The sequence below is a fragment of the Canis aureus genome, chromosome 14 (assembly GCF_053574225.1).
Source record: "Canis aureus isolate CA01 chromosome 14, VMU_Caureus_v.1.0, whole genome shotgun sequence".
NCBI classification, from domain to species: domain Eukaryota; kingdom Metazoa; phylum Chordata; class Mammalia; order Carnivora; family Canidae; genus Canis; species Canis aureus.
In genome coordinates, this window is record NC_135624.1 from 51,543,386 (window position 1) to 51,559,697 (window position 16,312).

Here is a 16,312-nt window from a genome sequence, read left to right on the forward strand (position 1 = left end):
ACACTTAATCGGACCGCTTCTTAAATGAAATTGCAGAAAATATCGGGATAAATAACTCTTCTAAAAAAAAAGTAACCTCGCGCCGACACCAGTATTCCCAGGTGCCAAGTCCGTCTCCGAGCAAGAGCGGCCCCGCCCCCGCCCCCTTGACACGCCCCCCGCCCCGCCCCGCCCCCGCGAGACCTTGCCCGCCCCGCCCCGCCCCGCCCACCAGCGCCCCTCCTCCCTCCTCTACGGGGTCGACTTCCGGCGTGGCGTTGTCACGTGCCCGGAAACGGGAAGTGGTGGCGGAACGGCTCAGTTGACGGGCTCATCCTTGTAGCGGTGGCCGCCCCGGCCCTGCCCGGTGTCTGTCTTGGAGGACCTGCCTCGGCACAGCCGGGCTCGGTCCGGCCTTGCGGTAAGCCTTGGGCCGTGGCTGCCCCGTAGTCCCGGCGGCGGCCGACCCACTAGCACCCAGGCGGGCGCCGAGGTCTGAGGCGGCGCCTCGGCCCCTCTGCTGGCTCCGCGGCCGGGTGGGGTACCCCTCTCTCCGCGGTCTGGGTCAGGCGCACAGCCCGTTAGGAGCATCCACCACCTCCTTGCTGTCCGGGCGGCTGGGAGAGCAGACCTCACACATCCCTTCCCGGTTTCACCCATAAGAACCAAGATTTCATTTGTGCAAAACGGCCCTGATCTTTTTTTGCTCTCTGGCGTGGGCCAGGAGAGGAGGGCGTGACGATGCCTTCTTCATAGTCCAAATCCACATTTTCTTGTAGATCTCGGAAGCGCACTCCCCTGTCCGTGTCACGGCTTCCTCGTCTGCGTGACAATGCTCCGCTTGCCGAGTTGCCTCCATAGCACACGGGGCCCGACCCACGCGGACACTCCCATTGACAAGCTCTTTGTCGCGCAGTGTAATGGTCCCACTGAGGGTTTTTTTTTTTTTTAAAGATTTTATTTATTCATGAGAATGAGAGAGGGAGAGGCAGGCTCCATGCAGGGAGCCCGACGCAGCGATCCGGGTCTCCCGGGTCACGCCCTGGGCCGAAGGCAGGTGCTAAACCGCTGAGCCAGCCAGGGAATCCCCGGTACCACTGAGTTTAAGGAAACAAGAACCAGTGGCTGACTATTTCTGGAACGTGGTCAGACCTGGATTCTTAAACCTGGAAGATAGTTTTAGAGGAGCTGATGACTTATTCACTGACTTACACAAAGGTGCTCTAAAGGCTGGACCCTTAGAACGTAAATGCGACGGAAGCACGATCTTGTCTTCCTGAGCATGTCTGTCATATTCACCTCTAATGTAGAACAGTGGGTGATGCTTAGTAGGCATCAGTACTTGCTGAATGAACAAGGGTGGCATCGAGCTTTCCATTATGCCTAACTCCTTTATGAGGTATAACCAGTCCTCTTTTGCTTTATACTTAACCCAACACTCATTGTTGCTTTTGACCCAAGAGGCACCGTGTGGTCAACGCTGACCACTATTATTCATTTGACCAGTTTTTACTATTCAGTTCAGGTTATCTCAAGGGGTATTTGCTGAGTACCTTCTTTTTTTTTAAGATTTTATTTATTTATTCATGATAGATATATATGTAGAGAGAGGCAGGCTCCATGCAGGGAGCCCGACGTGGGACTGGATCCCGGGTCTCCAGGATCACACCCTGGGCCAAAGGCAGGCGCTAAACCACTGTGCCACCCAGGGATCCCTGCTGAGTACCTTCTAAGAAATAACACAGAACAATGCTGGAGAACCTCTTCTCTCTCTCTCTCTCTCTCTCTCTCTCTCTCTGAGTTCTTGAGGTCTACAAGCTTATGATCTCATGAACCAATTGAACAGCAAGTGCTTGATTGTTTAGTAAATACAAAAATTGCTCTAGCAATCAGGAGGAGAGATCAGTTTGGATTAAGATCATTATTGAATCAATTCCACATAAACTATGAAGTGTAATTAGGGTTTGGGTAGATGATACTCCCTGCATGGAAAAGCACTAAGCAAAGATGTAAAGACTGCACCAAGGAGAGGGCTTGGACTGGAAGATCTGTATTTGGGAACCTTGGGGAAATACGGAGCAGGGACATATTGTGATGAAAGCTATGTTTATTTTTTTTAATTTTTATTTATTTATGATAGTCACAGAGAGAGAGAGAGAGGCAGAGACATAGGCAGAGGGAGAAGCAGGCTCCATGCACCGGGAGCCCGATGTGGGATTCGATCCCAGGTCTCCAGGATCGCTCCCTGGGCCAAAGGCAGGCGCTAAACCGCTGCGCCACCCAGGGATCCCCGAAAGCTATGTTTAAATATTATTTGTTTATCAAGGATTTGGGGATTGTGGCAACTTGCAAAGAGATAACCAGATACTGAAGTGTTAAATGGATATAGTTGATGTGAACCTGGATTAGTGTGTTAGCAGTGGGAACAGAAAGGAAGGGTAAATTACACGTAGATGAGAGGAAATTAGTAGAATGTGGCATTAAGATTTCATGTTGACATGGAGGAGGAGAATCAAATATGATGGATTTTGAACCTGGACATTTGCTTAACAGGTGTGAGAGTTGGAAAGGGGGAATCAGGGAAAGTTTAGTTGTCATGTTATTTGTTGCTATCATTTTGCTTAATTTTGTAATGCCTGCTATGTCTTTGCCAATTTCTAGGAATACAAAGATGAATAAGATACGGTACTTTCCTACAAAGTGCTGCTTTTAATGGGGGAGAGAATACAACTAACTAGAAAATATGGTTTGCTACTCTGTTAGCAGAGTAGAGGGGAAATGTTTGAGAAATATAAAAGAATTATTCTTTTTGTGTGTGTGACTACTTCCCAGAAGAGGTGACATTTTAGCAGGATCTTGAAGATTGAGTTGGAATTTCCTAGGGGGAAAAGAATTCCAGGAAAAGGAAATTGCATGAACAAAGCCCAGAGATAGAAAAGTAAAGTGGCCATCATCCAGAGTAGCTTGGACATAGGATAGAGTAGAGCTTTTAATACAGTGTCTAAGCCCTAGAACATATTAAGTGATTAGTAACATAGACACAAAATATTACAATAGGTAGAATGGATGTTGGAATGGGTGAAGATGTAATGAGATGGAGAAAAAAGCAGTTGGGGAAAAATCGTACTTCATGGCTTCCTAATCTTCTGCAGGGTAGATGACAACATCATTTGCTGACACTAGAGTTGGGGATTGAAGAAGATAAAGATCTGCAATACACTGATGGAGAATAGGAAGAGGAGTCATCAAAGGAAATGTTAAAGGGTTACTGAGCAATAGTGAAAGTCTAGCTTTGATCAGATTTAGATATTTGTAAAGAATGCAATGAACATAAGTATATGGCCTTCTTAAGTGGTGTACGGTAGCCCATAAGTAGTGGAGAAAAATACAGTTCACGGAGATTGATAAAGCATGGTGAACTAATCTACAAACAGATAAGATAATTGAAGAAGATAGTATGGGTGAAAACTGCCTCCAGGCTAGGTTGGAAAAGAAATTAAGCTGGAGAGGCCAGAGAGAGGATGAGAACAGGAAGGAGGGGGAGGTCAGAACACTAAAAGGCCAAGATTAGGTGAAAAAGGAATGGATGTGGGAAGATGTGATTTCTTGTGAGAAAAGCAATTTTTCAAACTGGGGCAGAAATTGAAGTTTCACAGATTGAGTAAGACATAGAAGATACCTAGTTTCCAAAATTGTCATTGTGTTATAAAAATTCATTCTATGTCTTTTAAAATTCATAATTTCTTCATTTTCCCTAGAAACGGTATTAGAAGTTAATTTCCTAAGCAAATTCACATTGGAAAATAGTAACGTGAGTGTGTGTATATATATATACATTATATATACATACATTTAAAAATAAAGTTGAAAAGAGATTTTTAAAAATATTTAAGTTGACATTTGAAGAAAGACATTGAATTTAGTGAGAAACCTCTTTCTTTATAATAGCTTTATTGAGATATAATTCGTATACTATAAAACTCACCTTCTCAAGTGTATAATTCAATTTTTAGTATATTCACAAAGTTTTACAACCATCACTATCTAATTCTTTTTTTTTTTTAAAGATTTTATTTATTTATTAATGAGAGACACAGAGAGAGAGAGAGAGAGAGAGAGAGAGAGGCAGAGACACAGGGTCCATGCAGGGAGCCCGATGTGGGACTCAATCCAGGGTCTCCAGGATCAGGCCCTGGGCTGAAGTGAAGGCGGTGCTAACCTGCTGAGCCACCAGGGCTGCCCTACTATCTAATTCAAGGGCATTTTCAGCACCTCAAAAGAAACTCCATACCCATTAATAGCCATTCCCCATTCCTTCTTGCCCCTAACCCCTAGCAACCACAAATCATTTTGTCTTTATGGATTTGTCTATTCTGGACATTTCATGTAAACAAAATCATAGAATATGTGGTCTTTTAACTGACTTCTTTCACTTAACGTAGTGTTTTCAAATTTCAGTGTTGTAGCATATATCAGTACTTCATTCCTTTTTATGGACAAATAATATTCCTCTGTAGATATACTTCATTTTGTTATATCATTTCATGAGTTGGTGGATATTTGAGTTGTATCTATCTTTTGGCTATTGGGGATAATGCTGCTATGAACTTTCATGTACAAGTTTTTGTGTGGACATATATTTTCAGTTCTCTTGAGTATATACAAAGTAATAAAATTGGTGGGTCATATGGTAATTTCATATTTAACTTCTTGAGGAACTGCCAAACTGTTTTTCCAAAGTGGCTGCAGCTTTTTACAATCACCAGCAATGTATGAAAGAGTTTCTTTGGGCAGCCTGGATGGCTCAGCGGTTTAGAGCCACCTTCAGCCCAGGGCGTGATCCTGGACACCCAGGATCGCCTCCAGCTCTCTACATGGAGCCTGCTTCTCCCTCTGCCTGTGTCTCTTCCTCTTCTCTCTCTCTCTCTCTCTCTCTCTCTGTGTGTTTGTGTGTCTCTCATGAATAAGTAAATAGAATCTTTTTTTTTTTTTAAAAAAAGGGAGTTTCTTTTTCTCCACATCTTTACCAACACTTGTCTTTTTAATTTTAGCCATTCCAGTGAATGGCTAAATATATATAAATTCCATATATATATATAAATAAGTTATATAAAGTTGTAATTATCACATTTGTTTTTGGTTTGCATTTCCCTAGTGGTTAATGATGTTGAGCATCTTTTCATGTACTTATTGGCCATTTGTATATTTTCTTTGGAGAAAAGTCTATTCAGATCCTTTGCTCAGCTTTTAATTGGGTTTTTTTAATTGTTGAGTTGTAAAGAACTCCTTATAGAGGAAATTTATATTTAAATATTGTGCACGGGGCTTTTTTTCTTAAAACATTTTTGTACCTTAATATTTGGTAGGCACTTCCAAAATTTTTAGAGTTTGATAATGCTGGTTCTCTATAATTTCTTTTCCAAACATACAGCTTTTTATTTTTATGATGTTGGTTTGTTGATGTATGAAATCATTCTTCCTATGCTTATTAGCCACAAATAAGATCATTTTTTAAATCATAAGTGGAACAATATGAGATAGAATGGTATTGAGAATGACCTTAATATCTATACTCTCAATTTTTTTTTAGCTGATTAAGAATGACAGCAATCAAGCATGCGTTACAAAGAGATATTTTTACACCAAATGATGAACGCCTGCTGAGTATTGTCAATGTCTGCAAAGCAGGAAAAAAGAAAAAGAACTGTTTTTTGTGTGCTACAGGTGGGTATTTAGTTAGAAAAAGCTCGTTTGGCATTCTTTTATTGTTTTATTCACCAGGGGACATTTCCTCTCATTTTTAGTATTCTCATTGTCTCTGTAATTGGAAAGACTGTTGGGCCAACAAATTCATTTTTTAAATTGCCTTTAATTAAATATCGAGTAGATACTAAAGAATCTATACCGAGTATATAAGGTGTAAAGATTAACCATACAGCAAACACTCGTGTGCTTACCACCTAATGTAAGAAGAATATTACTATTACTGTTCGTGAAGTGTCCTGTGCACCCTTTCCTAAGCCCATTCCCTTCCCCCACTCATTAAGAAGTAGCTAGTGTCCTGAATTTTGGTTTAGTCTTTCCTTGCTTTTCTTTATCATTTCACTATATATATATATTTAATCTCAAATAACATATTGTTTGGTTTCGCATGTCTTTGAAATTTACAGGAATTGAATCACAGTGCATATATCTTTTTGTGACTTTTTCCACTCAGTATTATGTTCATGTTCATGAGTTTTATTTCTGTTTTTTTCATGTAACCATAATTCTTTCATTTTCGCTCCTATGGAGTGTTCTACTCTATGAGAGTTATCAGTTTAATTACACAGTCTACTAATGATGAACATTAGGTTTGTTTTCAGGTTTTACTGTTCAGACAGTACTTCTATGAACATGTTTGTCTTTGTCTCATGTATATAGGCAATAATTTTCTTTTTTTTTTCAATTTTTAAAAATTTGTTTATTTCAGAGAGAGCGCACACGTGTATGGGCGGGGGGCAGAGGGAGAAACAGGCTCCTCGCTGAGCAGGGAGCTCAATGTGAGGCTCGATCCCAATCCCAGGACCCTGGGATCATGACCTGAATCAAAGGCAGGTACTTAACTGACTGAGCCACCCAGGGGCCCCTAGGCAAGAATTTTCTAGGGTAGATACCTAATGTGAAATTGCTGGGATATAGGCATAAATGTTCAACACTAATACCAAATTATTTTCAAAAGTAGTCAGGTTGGTTTTCTTTTCTTTTTTTTTTTTTTAAAGATTTTATTTATTTATTCATGAGAAACACACACAAACAGAGAGGCAGAGACACAGGCAGAGGGAGAAGCAGGCTCCATACAGGGAGCCTGAGATGGGACTCAGTCCCGGGTCTCCAGGATCATGCCCTGGGCTGAAAGCACTTAACCGCTGAGGCACCCAGGCATCCCATCATACTGGTTTTCAATCCCACAAGCAGTGTGTGTTTTGAGTTCTTTTTCTACATCCTAGTAAAAACTTGGTTTTGACACTTAGTTTTGACAGACATAATTGATTCCAACCTGGTGGAAGTAATATGTAAAATAATATCTCCTTGTGGTTTTAAATTTTCATATAAATGATGAAATTGAGCACCTTTTCATGAGTTTATTGGCCATTTAGTTACCTTGTCTTAGTAATTTGCCTTAAAGCCTTTTGCTTATTTCTCTGTTGTATTGGTTGCTTTTTTACAGATTTGTACAAGTTCTATATATTTACCAATCCTGTATTGTTTATATGCCTCCCAGTTTGTGGCTTGTGTATGAGCTTTTTATGAAATTTCTAATTTTAATGAAATCACATTTGTCAATCTGATCCTATATGGCTTCCAGTTTTTTTATATTATTTAAGACAGATATACTTCCATAGAGAGGTGCCTCTTGGTTGAGCATGCAACTCCTGATCTCAGCTCAGGTTTTCATCACAGGGTTGTGAGTTCAAGCCCCAGCACGGAGCCTACTTAAAAAAAAAAAAAAAAAGAAATATATATATATATATATATACATACACACACACACGCACGCACGCACGCACACACACTTCCCTGGAGTAATAAAAGTATTCTCCTATACCATGTTCTAAAGATTTTATATTTTTGCCATTCACATTTTAGTTTTTGCTTTAGTTTAAAAACTTTAGTTTTTACCTGTGTCCTTGTGATGAAGTATGTATGCCTATTTCTGGGTTCTCCTGTATCTGGCTTTTATTTTGTCTTGTTTTGGTTCTTTATTCTTCTACCTAAATTTTAGAATCCACTTGGCAAGTTCCAGATTCTGTTGGGATTTTAATTAGGATTGTTTTGAATTGTCATTCAGTTCAAAGAGAACTTGCATTTTCATGATATTGGGTCTTCTTGTCCATGGACATAGTGCAGTTCTCCATTTATCTAGGTCTTCTTTAATGCCTTTCAATAAGTTTTACAATTTTAAAGACTTTCAATAAGTTACATAGTTTCAAAGGTTTTACACATATGTTGTATTTATTCCTAGATTTTTTGATACTATAATAAATAATAACTTATTAGTATTAATACATTTTAAAGACTTTAATTTTTTTTATAGCAGTTTAGGTTTACAACAAAGTGGGAAGTACACAGATGTCCTATATATCCCCTGCCCCCATGTATGTGTACCCTCCTCCTTTATCAATATTGCTAGCAACAATGACAACAGTTTGTGGCCAAGAATGAACCTATATTGACACATAGTAATCATCCAAAGTCCCTAGTTTACCTTAATGTTCACCCTTAGTATTGTGCATTGTATGATTTTGGACAAATGTATAATGAAATATATCTATCATTGTAATATCATACAGGATATTTTCACTGCCCTAAAAATCCTGTGTGTTCTGCCTATTAATCTGTCTCCAACCTCTACTCTTTTCAACCACTGTTCATTTTACTTGCATGATTCTGCCTTTTCCAGAATGTCATATAGTTGGAATCATACAGTATGTCTGTAGCCTGTTCAGATTGGCTTCTTTCAGTTAGTAGTCTGCATTTACGTTCCTCTATGCCCTTTCATAACTTGATAGCCATGAAATAATAATATTCCATGCCTAGATGTATCTCATTTTATCTACTCACCTGCTGTGGAGGATATCTCGATTGTCAATTTAACAATTATGCATAAAACTACTATAAGCACTCATGTGGATTTTTGCATGGAGCTAAGTTTTCAACTCCTTTGGCTGACTACCAAGGAGTGTGATTGCTGGATCATATGGTAAGAGTATGTTTAGTTTTGTAAGAAATTGCCAAACTTTCTACCAAAGTGGCTGTATCATTTTGCAATGCCACCAGCAATGCCTCAGAGTTTCTGTTGCTCCACATTTTTGTCAGCATTTGTTGTTGTCAGGTTCTGGAAATTGGCCATACTAATAGGTGTATAACCATCTTATTTGTTATCTATATATTTTCTTTGGGAAATGTCTGTTAAAATCTTTGGCTATTTTTTAATTAGGTTTTTTTTTTCTTATTGTTGAGTTTTAAGAGTCCTTTTGTATAGGGGTACCTGGATGGCACAGTCAGTTAAGCATCTAACTCTTAGTTTTAGCTCAGGTTGTGATCTTAAAGTTGTGAGATGGAGCCCTGAGTTCATCATGGAGTCTGCTTAAGACTCTCTTTCTCTGCTCCTTCCCCACTACATGCATGCTCCGTCTCTCTCTCTCTATCTCTCTCAAATAAATAAATCTTAAAAAAAAAAAAAGAGTATGGGACGCCTGGGTGGCTCAGCAGTTGGGCATCTGCCTTTGGCTCAGGGCATCATCCTGGGTCCAGGAATCAAGTCCCGCATCAGGTTCCCTGCAAGGAGCCTGCTTATGTCTCTGCGTCTCTGTGTTTCTCTCATGAATAAATAAATAAAATCATTTTTTAAAAAAAAGTCCTTTGTACATTTTAGGTAACATTCCTTCATTAGATGTGTCTTTGGCAAATATTTTCTTGCAGTCTGGCTTGTGTTCTAATTCTCTTGATGTCTTTTGCAGAGCAGAAGCTTTTAGTTTTTTTAACATAAATATGTTTTAAAAATCATTTCTTGTTAGAATCTAGAAATACAGTTGGTTTTTTATATGCATTTCTATATCAATCTTGCTAAACTTATTAATTCTAATAATTTGTCCATAGACTCTTTGTAAATAGTGATATTTTCTTCCTTCCTTTATAGTCTTTATATTTTTTATTTGTTTTTGTTGCTTTAGTCTGCTGGCTAGGACTGTCAATATAGTGTTGATCTCAAAGCGAATGGCTTCACTTTTTAATGGCAGTGGTTTTTTTGTAGCTATCCTCTACAATGCTAAAGGGAGTTCCCTTCTATTCCTGACTTTTTACTTTGTTTCTTTTTGTTTTTTTATCATTGAATGAGTGTTCAATTTTATCAAATACTTTTTCAAATCATTGAGATTATCATATAGTTTTCTTAATTTGTTGGTGGTGATTGCACTTGGTTTTTAGAATGATAAATTGTGTTCTTTTTTTTTAAGATTTTATTTATTCATGAGAGACACAGAAAGAGAGGCAGAGACATAGGCAGAGGGAGAAGTAGGCTCCCCACTGGGAGCCTGATGCAGGACTCGATCCCAGGACCCCAGGATCCCGACCTGAGCCAAAGGCAAACACACCACCGCTGAGCCACCCAGGCACCCCTGTAAATTGAGTTCTTGGAATAACCTAACTCAATCATGATGTACCATATGCCATCAATTATAGTATATATTATTATTTTATGTACCACTCAAAAAAATACTGTGGTATTGCATCAGTTGTTAAGACATATTCTCATTTCAGAGATCTGAAAAGGTGGAAAAAAATATACATCTCAGAATACTATCTTTTGTATATGCCCTTGGATTAAGTTTGCCAATGCAGTGTTTGTTTGTAGTTATTTATATATTTGTAGTTATAAGAGTTTCCCCCGTGTTCATTAGTGACATGGTCCTGCCATTTTCTTTTGTACACTATCTTTAGCTCTACAACCAAAATCATAAAGTAAAGTAAGTTGGGAATGTTCCCTTGTTTTCTGTAGAGTGGAATAGTTATGTATGTTTGGAACGTTTCCTTGGAAAGCTTGGCAAAACATACCAGTAAAACTGCATTGGACTAGGTTTTTGGGAAGAGATTTTTCACTTACTAATGCAATTTCTTTAATAGGTTATAGAATTTTTCCATATTTTCTATTAAGTCAGTTTTGGTAAGTTTTACATTTTTTTTTCTATTTTTTTTTAGAGATTCAACCACTTCATCTAAAATTTTAAATGTACTGGCATTCACTCCAATCCATCCACTATTCTGCTGCCAGAGTAATTTTTAGAAACAAACTAGAACATGTCATTTCCCTAATTAAAATCCTCTAAGAGCACCCCCAACAAGAGCATACAGGCCCTTTGTGATCTGAACTTTCATCGTTTTTGGTAACTTCATTCCATCCACTTTCTTACATGTACAATTCATATTGTACTACTAATCGCTGTTCTGTGAGACGGTGCTAGGCTCTTTCAAGCCACTTGGCTTCACATTAGTCAGTCATTCTTTTTTTTTTTTTTTTTTTTTAATTGGTGTTCAATTTACCAACATACAGAATAACCCCCGGTGCCCGTCACCCAATCACTCCCACCCCCGGCCCTCCTCCCCTTCTACCACCCCTAGTTCGTTTCCCAGAGTTAGCAGTCTTTACGTTCTGTCTCCCTTTCTGATATTTCCCACACATTTCTTCTCCCTTCCCTTATATTCCCTTTCACTATTATTTATATTCCCCACATGAATGAGAACATACAATGTTTGTCCTTCTCCGACTGACTTACTTCACTCAGCATAATACCCTCCAGTTCCATCCACGTTGAAGCAAATGGTGGGTATTTGTCATTTCTAATAGCTGAGTAATATTCCATTGTATACATAAACCACATATTCTTTATCCATTCATCTTTCGATGGACACCGAGGCTCCTTCCACAGTTTGGCTATTGTGGCCATTGCTGCTATAAACATCGGGGTGTAGGTGTCCCGGCGTTTCATTGCATCTGAATCTTTGGGGTAAATCCCCAACAGTGCAATTGCTGGGTCGTAGGGCAGGTCTATTTTTAACTGTTTGAGGAACCTCCACACAGTTTTCCAGAGTGGCTGCACCAGTTCACATTCCCACCAGCAGTGTAAGAGGGTTCCCTTTTCTCCGCATCCTCTCCAACATTTGTTGTTTCCTGCCTTGTTAATTTGCCCCATTCTCACTGGTGTGAGGTGGTATCTCATTGTGGTTTTGATTTGTATTTCCCTGATGGCAAGTGATGCGGAGCATTTTCTCATATGCATGTTGGCCATGTCTATGTCTTCCTCTGTGAGATTTCTGTTCATGTCTTTTGCCCATTTCATGATTGGATTGTTTGTTTCTTTGGTGTTGAGTTTAAGAAGTTCTTTATAGATCTTGGAAAGTAGCCCTTTATCTGATATGTCATTTGCAAATATCTTCTCCCATTCTGTAGGTTGTCTTTTAGTTTTATTGACTGTATCCTTTGCTGTGCAAAAGCTTCTTATCTTGATGAAGTCCCAATAGTTCATTTTTGCTTTTGTTTCTTTTGCCTTCGTGGATGTATCTTGCAAGAAGTTACTGTGGCCGAGTTCAAAAAGGGTGTTGCCTGTGTTCTTCTCTAGGATTTTGATGGAATCTTGTTTCACATTTAGATCTTTCATCCATTTTGAGTTTATCTTTGTGTATGGTGAAAGAGAGTGGTCTAGTTTCATTCTTCTGCATGTGGATGTCCAATTTTCCCAGCACCATTTATTGAAGAGACTGTCTTTCTTCCAATGGATAGTCTTTCCTCCTTTATCGAATATTAGCTGACCATAAAGTTCAGGGTCCACTTCTGGGTTCTCTCTTCTGTTCCATTGATCTATGTGTCTGTTTTTGTGCCAGTACCACACTGTCTTGATGACCACAGCTTTGTAGTACAACCTGAAATCTGGCATTGTGATGCCCCCAGATATGTTTTTTTTTTTTTTAATTCCCCTGGCTATTCGGGGTCTTTTCTGATTCCACACAAATCTTAAAATAATTTGTTCTAACTCTCTGAAGAAAGTCCATGGTATTTTGATAGGGATTGCATTAAATGTGTATATTGCCCTGGGTAACATTGACATTTTCACAATATTAATTCTGCCAGTCCATGAGCATGGAATATTTTTCCATCTCTTTGTGTCTTCCTCAATTTCTTTCAGAAGTGTTCTATAGTTTTGAGGGTATAGATCCTTTACATCTTTGGTTAGGTTTATTCCTAGGTATCTTATGCTTTTGGGTGCAATTGTAAATGGGATTGACTCCTTAATCTCTCTTTCTTCAGTCTCATTGTTAGTGTATAGAAATGCCACTGATTTCTGGGCATTGATTTTGTATCCTGCCACGCTACTGAATTGCTGTATGAGTTCTAGCAATCTTGGGGTGGAGGCTTTTGGGTTTTCTATGTAGAATATCATGTCATCGGCGAAGAGGGAGAGTTTGACTTCTTCTTTGCCAATTTGAATGCCTTTAATGTCTTTTTGTTGTCTGATTGCTGAGGCTAGGACTTCCAGTACTATGTTGAATAGCAGTGGTGAGAGTGGACATCCCTGTCTTGTTCCTGATCTTAGGGGAAAGGCTCCCAGTGCTTCCCCATTGAGAAGGATATTTGCTGTGGGCTTTTCGTAGATGGCTTTTAAGATGTTGAGGAATGTTCCCTCTATCCCTACACTCTGAAGAGTTTTGATCAGGAATGGATGCTGTATTTTGTCAAATGCTTTCTCTGCATCTAATGAGAGGATCATATGGTTCTTGGTTTTTCTCTTGCTGATATGATGAATTTCATTGATTGTTTTACGGGTGTTGAACCAGCCTTGTGTCCCGGGGATAAATCCTACTTGGTCATGGTGAATAATTTTCTTAATGTATTGTTGGATCCTATTGGCCAGTGTCTTGTTGAGAATTTTTGCATCCATGTTCATCAGGGATATTGGTCTGTAATTCTCCTTTTTGGTGGGGTCTTTGTCTGGTTTTGGAATTAAGGTGATGCTGGCCTCATAGAACGAATTTGGAAGTTCTCCATCTCTTTCTATCTTTCCAAACAGCTTTAGGAGAATAGGTATGGTTTCTTCTTTAAACGTTTGATAGAATTCCCCTAGGAAGCCATCTGGCCCTGGACTCTTGTGTCTTGGGAGGTTTCTGATGACTGCTTCAATTTCCTCCCTGGTTATTGGCCTGTTTAGGTTTTCTATTTCTTCCTGTTCCAGTTTTGGTAGTTTGTGGCTTTCCAGGAATGCGTCCATTTCTTCTAGATTGCCTAATTTATTGGCGTATAGCTGTTCATAATATGTTTTTAAAATCATTTGTATTTCCTTGGTGTTGGTAGTGATCTCTCCTTTCTCATTCATGATTTTATTAATTTGAGTCTTCTCTCTCTTCTTTTTAATAAGGCTGGCTAATGGTTTATCTATCTTATTAATTCTTTCAAAGAACCAACTCCTGGTTCTGTTGATCTGTTCCACAGTTCTTCTGGTCTCGATTTCGTTGAGTTCTGCTTGAATCTTTATTAACTCTCTTCTTCTGCTGGGTGTAGGATCTATTTGCTGTTTTTTCTCTAGCTCCTTTATGTGTAAGATTAGCTTTTGTATTTGAGTTCTTTCCAGTTTTTGAATGGATGCTTGTATTGCGATGTATTTCCCCCTTAGGACTGCTTTTGCTGCATCCCAAAGATTTTGAACGGTTGTATCTTCATTCTCATTAGTTTCCATGAATCTTTTTAATTCTTCCTTAATTTCCTGGTTGACCCTTTCATCTTTTAGCAGGATGGTCCTTAACCTCCACGTGTTTGAGGTCCTTCCAAACTTCTTGTTGTGATTTAGTTCTAATTTCAAGGCATTATGGTCTGAGAATATGCAGGGGACGATCCCAATCTTTTGGTATCGGTTCAGACCCGATTTGTGACCCAGTATGTGGTCTATTCTGGAGAAAGTTCCATGTGCACTTGAGAAGAATGTGTATTCAGTTGAGTTTGGATGTAAAGTTCTGTAGATATCTGTGAAATCCATCTGGTCCAGTGTATCATTTAAAGCTCTCGTTTCTTTGGAGATGTTGTGCTTAGAAGACCTATCGAGTATAGAAAGAGCTAGATTGAAGTCACCAAGTATAAGTGTATTATTATCTAAGTATTTCTTCACTTTGGTTAATAATTGATTTATATATTTGGCAGCTCCCACATTCGGGGCATATATATTGAGGATTGTTAAGTCCTCTTATTGGATAGATCCTTTAAGTATGATATAGTGTCCCTCTTCATCTCTCACTACAGATCGGGGTAAATTTTAGTTTATCTGATATAAGGATGGCTACCCCTGCTTTCTTTTGAGGACCATTTGAATGGTAAATGGTTCTCCAACCTTTTATTTTCAGGCTGTAGGTGTCCTTCTGTCTAAAATGAGTCTCTTGTAGACAGCAAATAGATGGGTCCTGCTTTTTTATCCAGTCTGAAACCCTGCGCCTTTTGATGGGGTCATTAAGCCCATTCACGTTCAGAGTTACTATTGAGACATGTGAGTTTAGTGTCATCATGATATCTATTCAGTCCTTGTTTTTGTGGATTGTTCCACTGAACTTCTTCTTAAAGGGGAATTTTAAGAGTCCCCCTTAAAATTTCTTGCAGAGCTGGTTTGGAGGTCACACATTCTTTCAGTTGCTGCCTGTCTTGGAAGCTCTTTATCTCTCCTTCCATTTTGAATGAGAGCCTTGCTGGATAAAGTATTCTTGGTTGCATGTTCTTCTCATTTAGGACCCTGAATATATCCTGCCAGCCCTTTCTGGCCTGCCAGGTCTCTGTGGAGAGGTCTGCTGTTACCCTAATACTCCTCCCCATAAAAGTCAGGGATTTCTTGTCTCTTGCTGCTTTAAGGTCTTCTCCTTATCTTTGGATTTTGCAAGCTTCACTATTAAATGTCGAGGTGTTGAACGGTTTTTATTGATTTTGGGGGGGAATCTCTCTATTTCCTGGATCTGAATGCCTGTTTCCCTTCCCAGATTAGGAAAGTTTTCAGCTAGAATTTGTTCAAATACATATTCTGGCCCTCTGTCCCTTTCGGCACCCTCGGGAACCCCAGTTAAACGTAGGTTTTTCTTCCTCAGGCTGTCGTTTATTTCCCTTAATCTATCTTCATGGTCTTTTAATTGTTTGTCTCTTTTTTCCTCAGTTTCCCTCTTTGCCATCAACTTGTCTTCTATGTCACTCACTCGTTCTTCCACCTCGTTAACCCTCGTCGTTAGGACTTCTAGTTTGGATTGCATCTCATTCAATTGATTTTTAATTTATGCCTGATTAGCTCTAAATTCTGCAGTCATGAAGTCTCTTGAATCCTTTATGCTTTTTTCTAGAGCCACCAGAAGCTGTATAATAGTGCTTCTGAATTGGCTTTCTGACATTGAATTGTAATCCAGATTTTGTAACTCTGTGGGAGAGAGGACTGTTTCTGATTCTTTCTTTTGAGGTGAGGTTTTCCTTCTAGTCATTTTGCTCAGTGCAGAGTGGCCAAAAGCAAGTTGTATTGGGAAAAGGAGAAAAAGAGAGGAGAGAAAGAAGGAAAGAAAAGAGAAAGAGGAAAAAAAGGAAGAAAAAAAAAGAAAAAGAGAAAGAAAAAGAAAGGAAAAAAAGCGGTGGGGGAAGGAAATCAAAAAGCAAAACAAAACAAAACAACAACAACAAAAAAAAAAAGAAAAAAGAGAAAAAACCACGGGGGAGTATCTTCGGATTCTGTGTACTTTAAGTCCTTTGGCTTCCTCTGGAACTTGTCCCTCTAGCTGGTCTTCTGGG

At 39.1% G+C, this 16,312-nt stretch overlaps 1 protein-coding gene across 7 annotated transcripts in view; it reads left to right on the forward strand.

Moving 5' to 3' along the window:
• Positions 1–241: 241 nt before the first annotated feature.
• Positions 242–16,312, forward strand: part of EXOC1 (exocyst complex component 1) — a 67,114-nt gene continuing 51,043 nt past the window's right edge. For all 7 annotated transcript variants that reach the window (XM_077848070.1, XM_077848072.1, XM_077848073.1 and 4 more), the window contains exons 1-2: positions 242–400; positions 5,570–5,703. In XM_077848070.1, the coding sequence (XP_077704196.1) occupies positions 5,580–5,703 (124 nt within the window). In that variant the 5' untranslated portion in view covers positions 242–400; positions 5,570–5,579. The remainder of the gene's footprint in view (positions 401–5,569; positions 5,704–16,312) is intronic.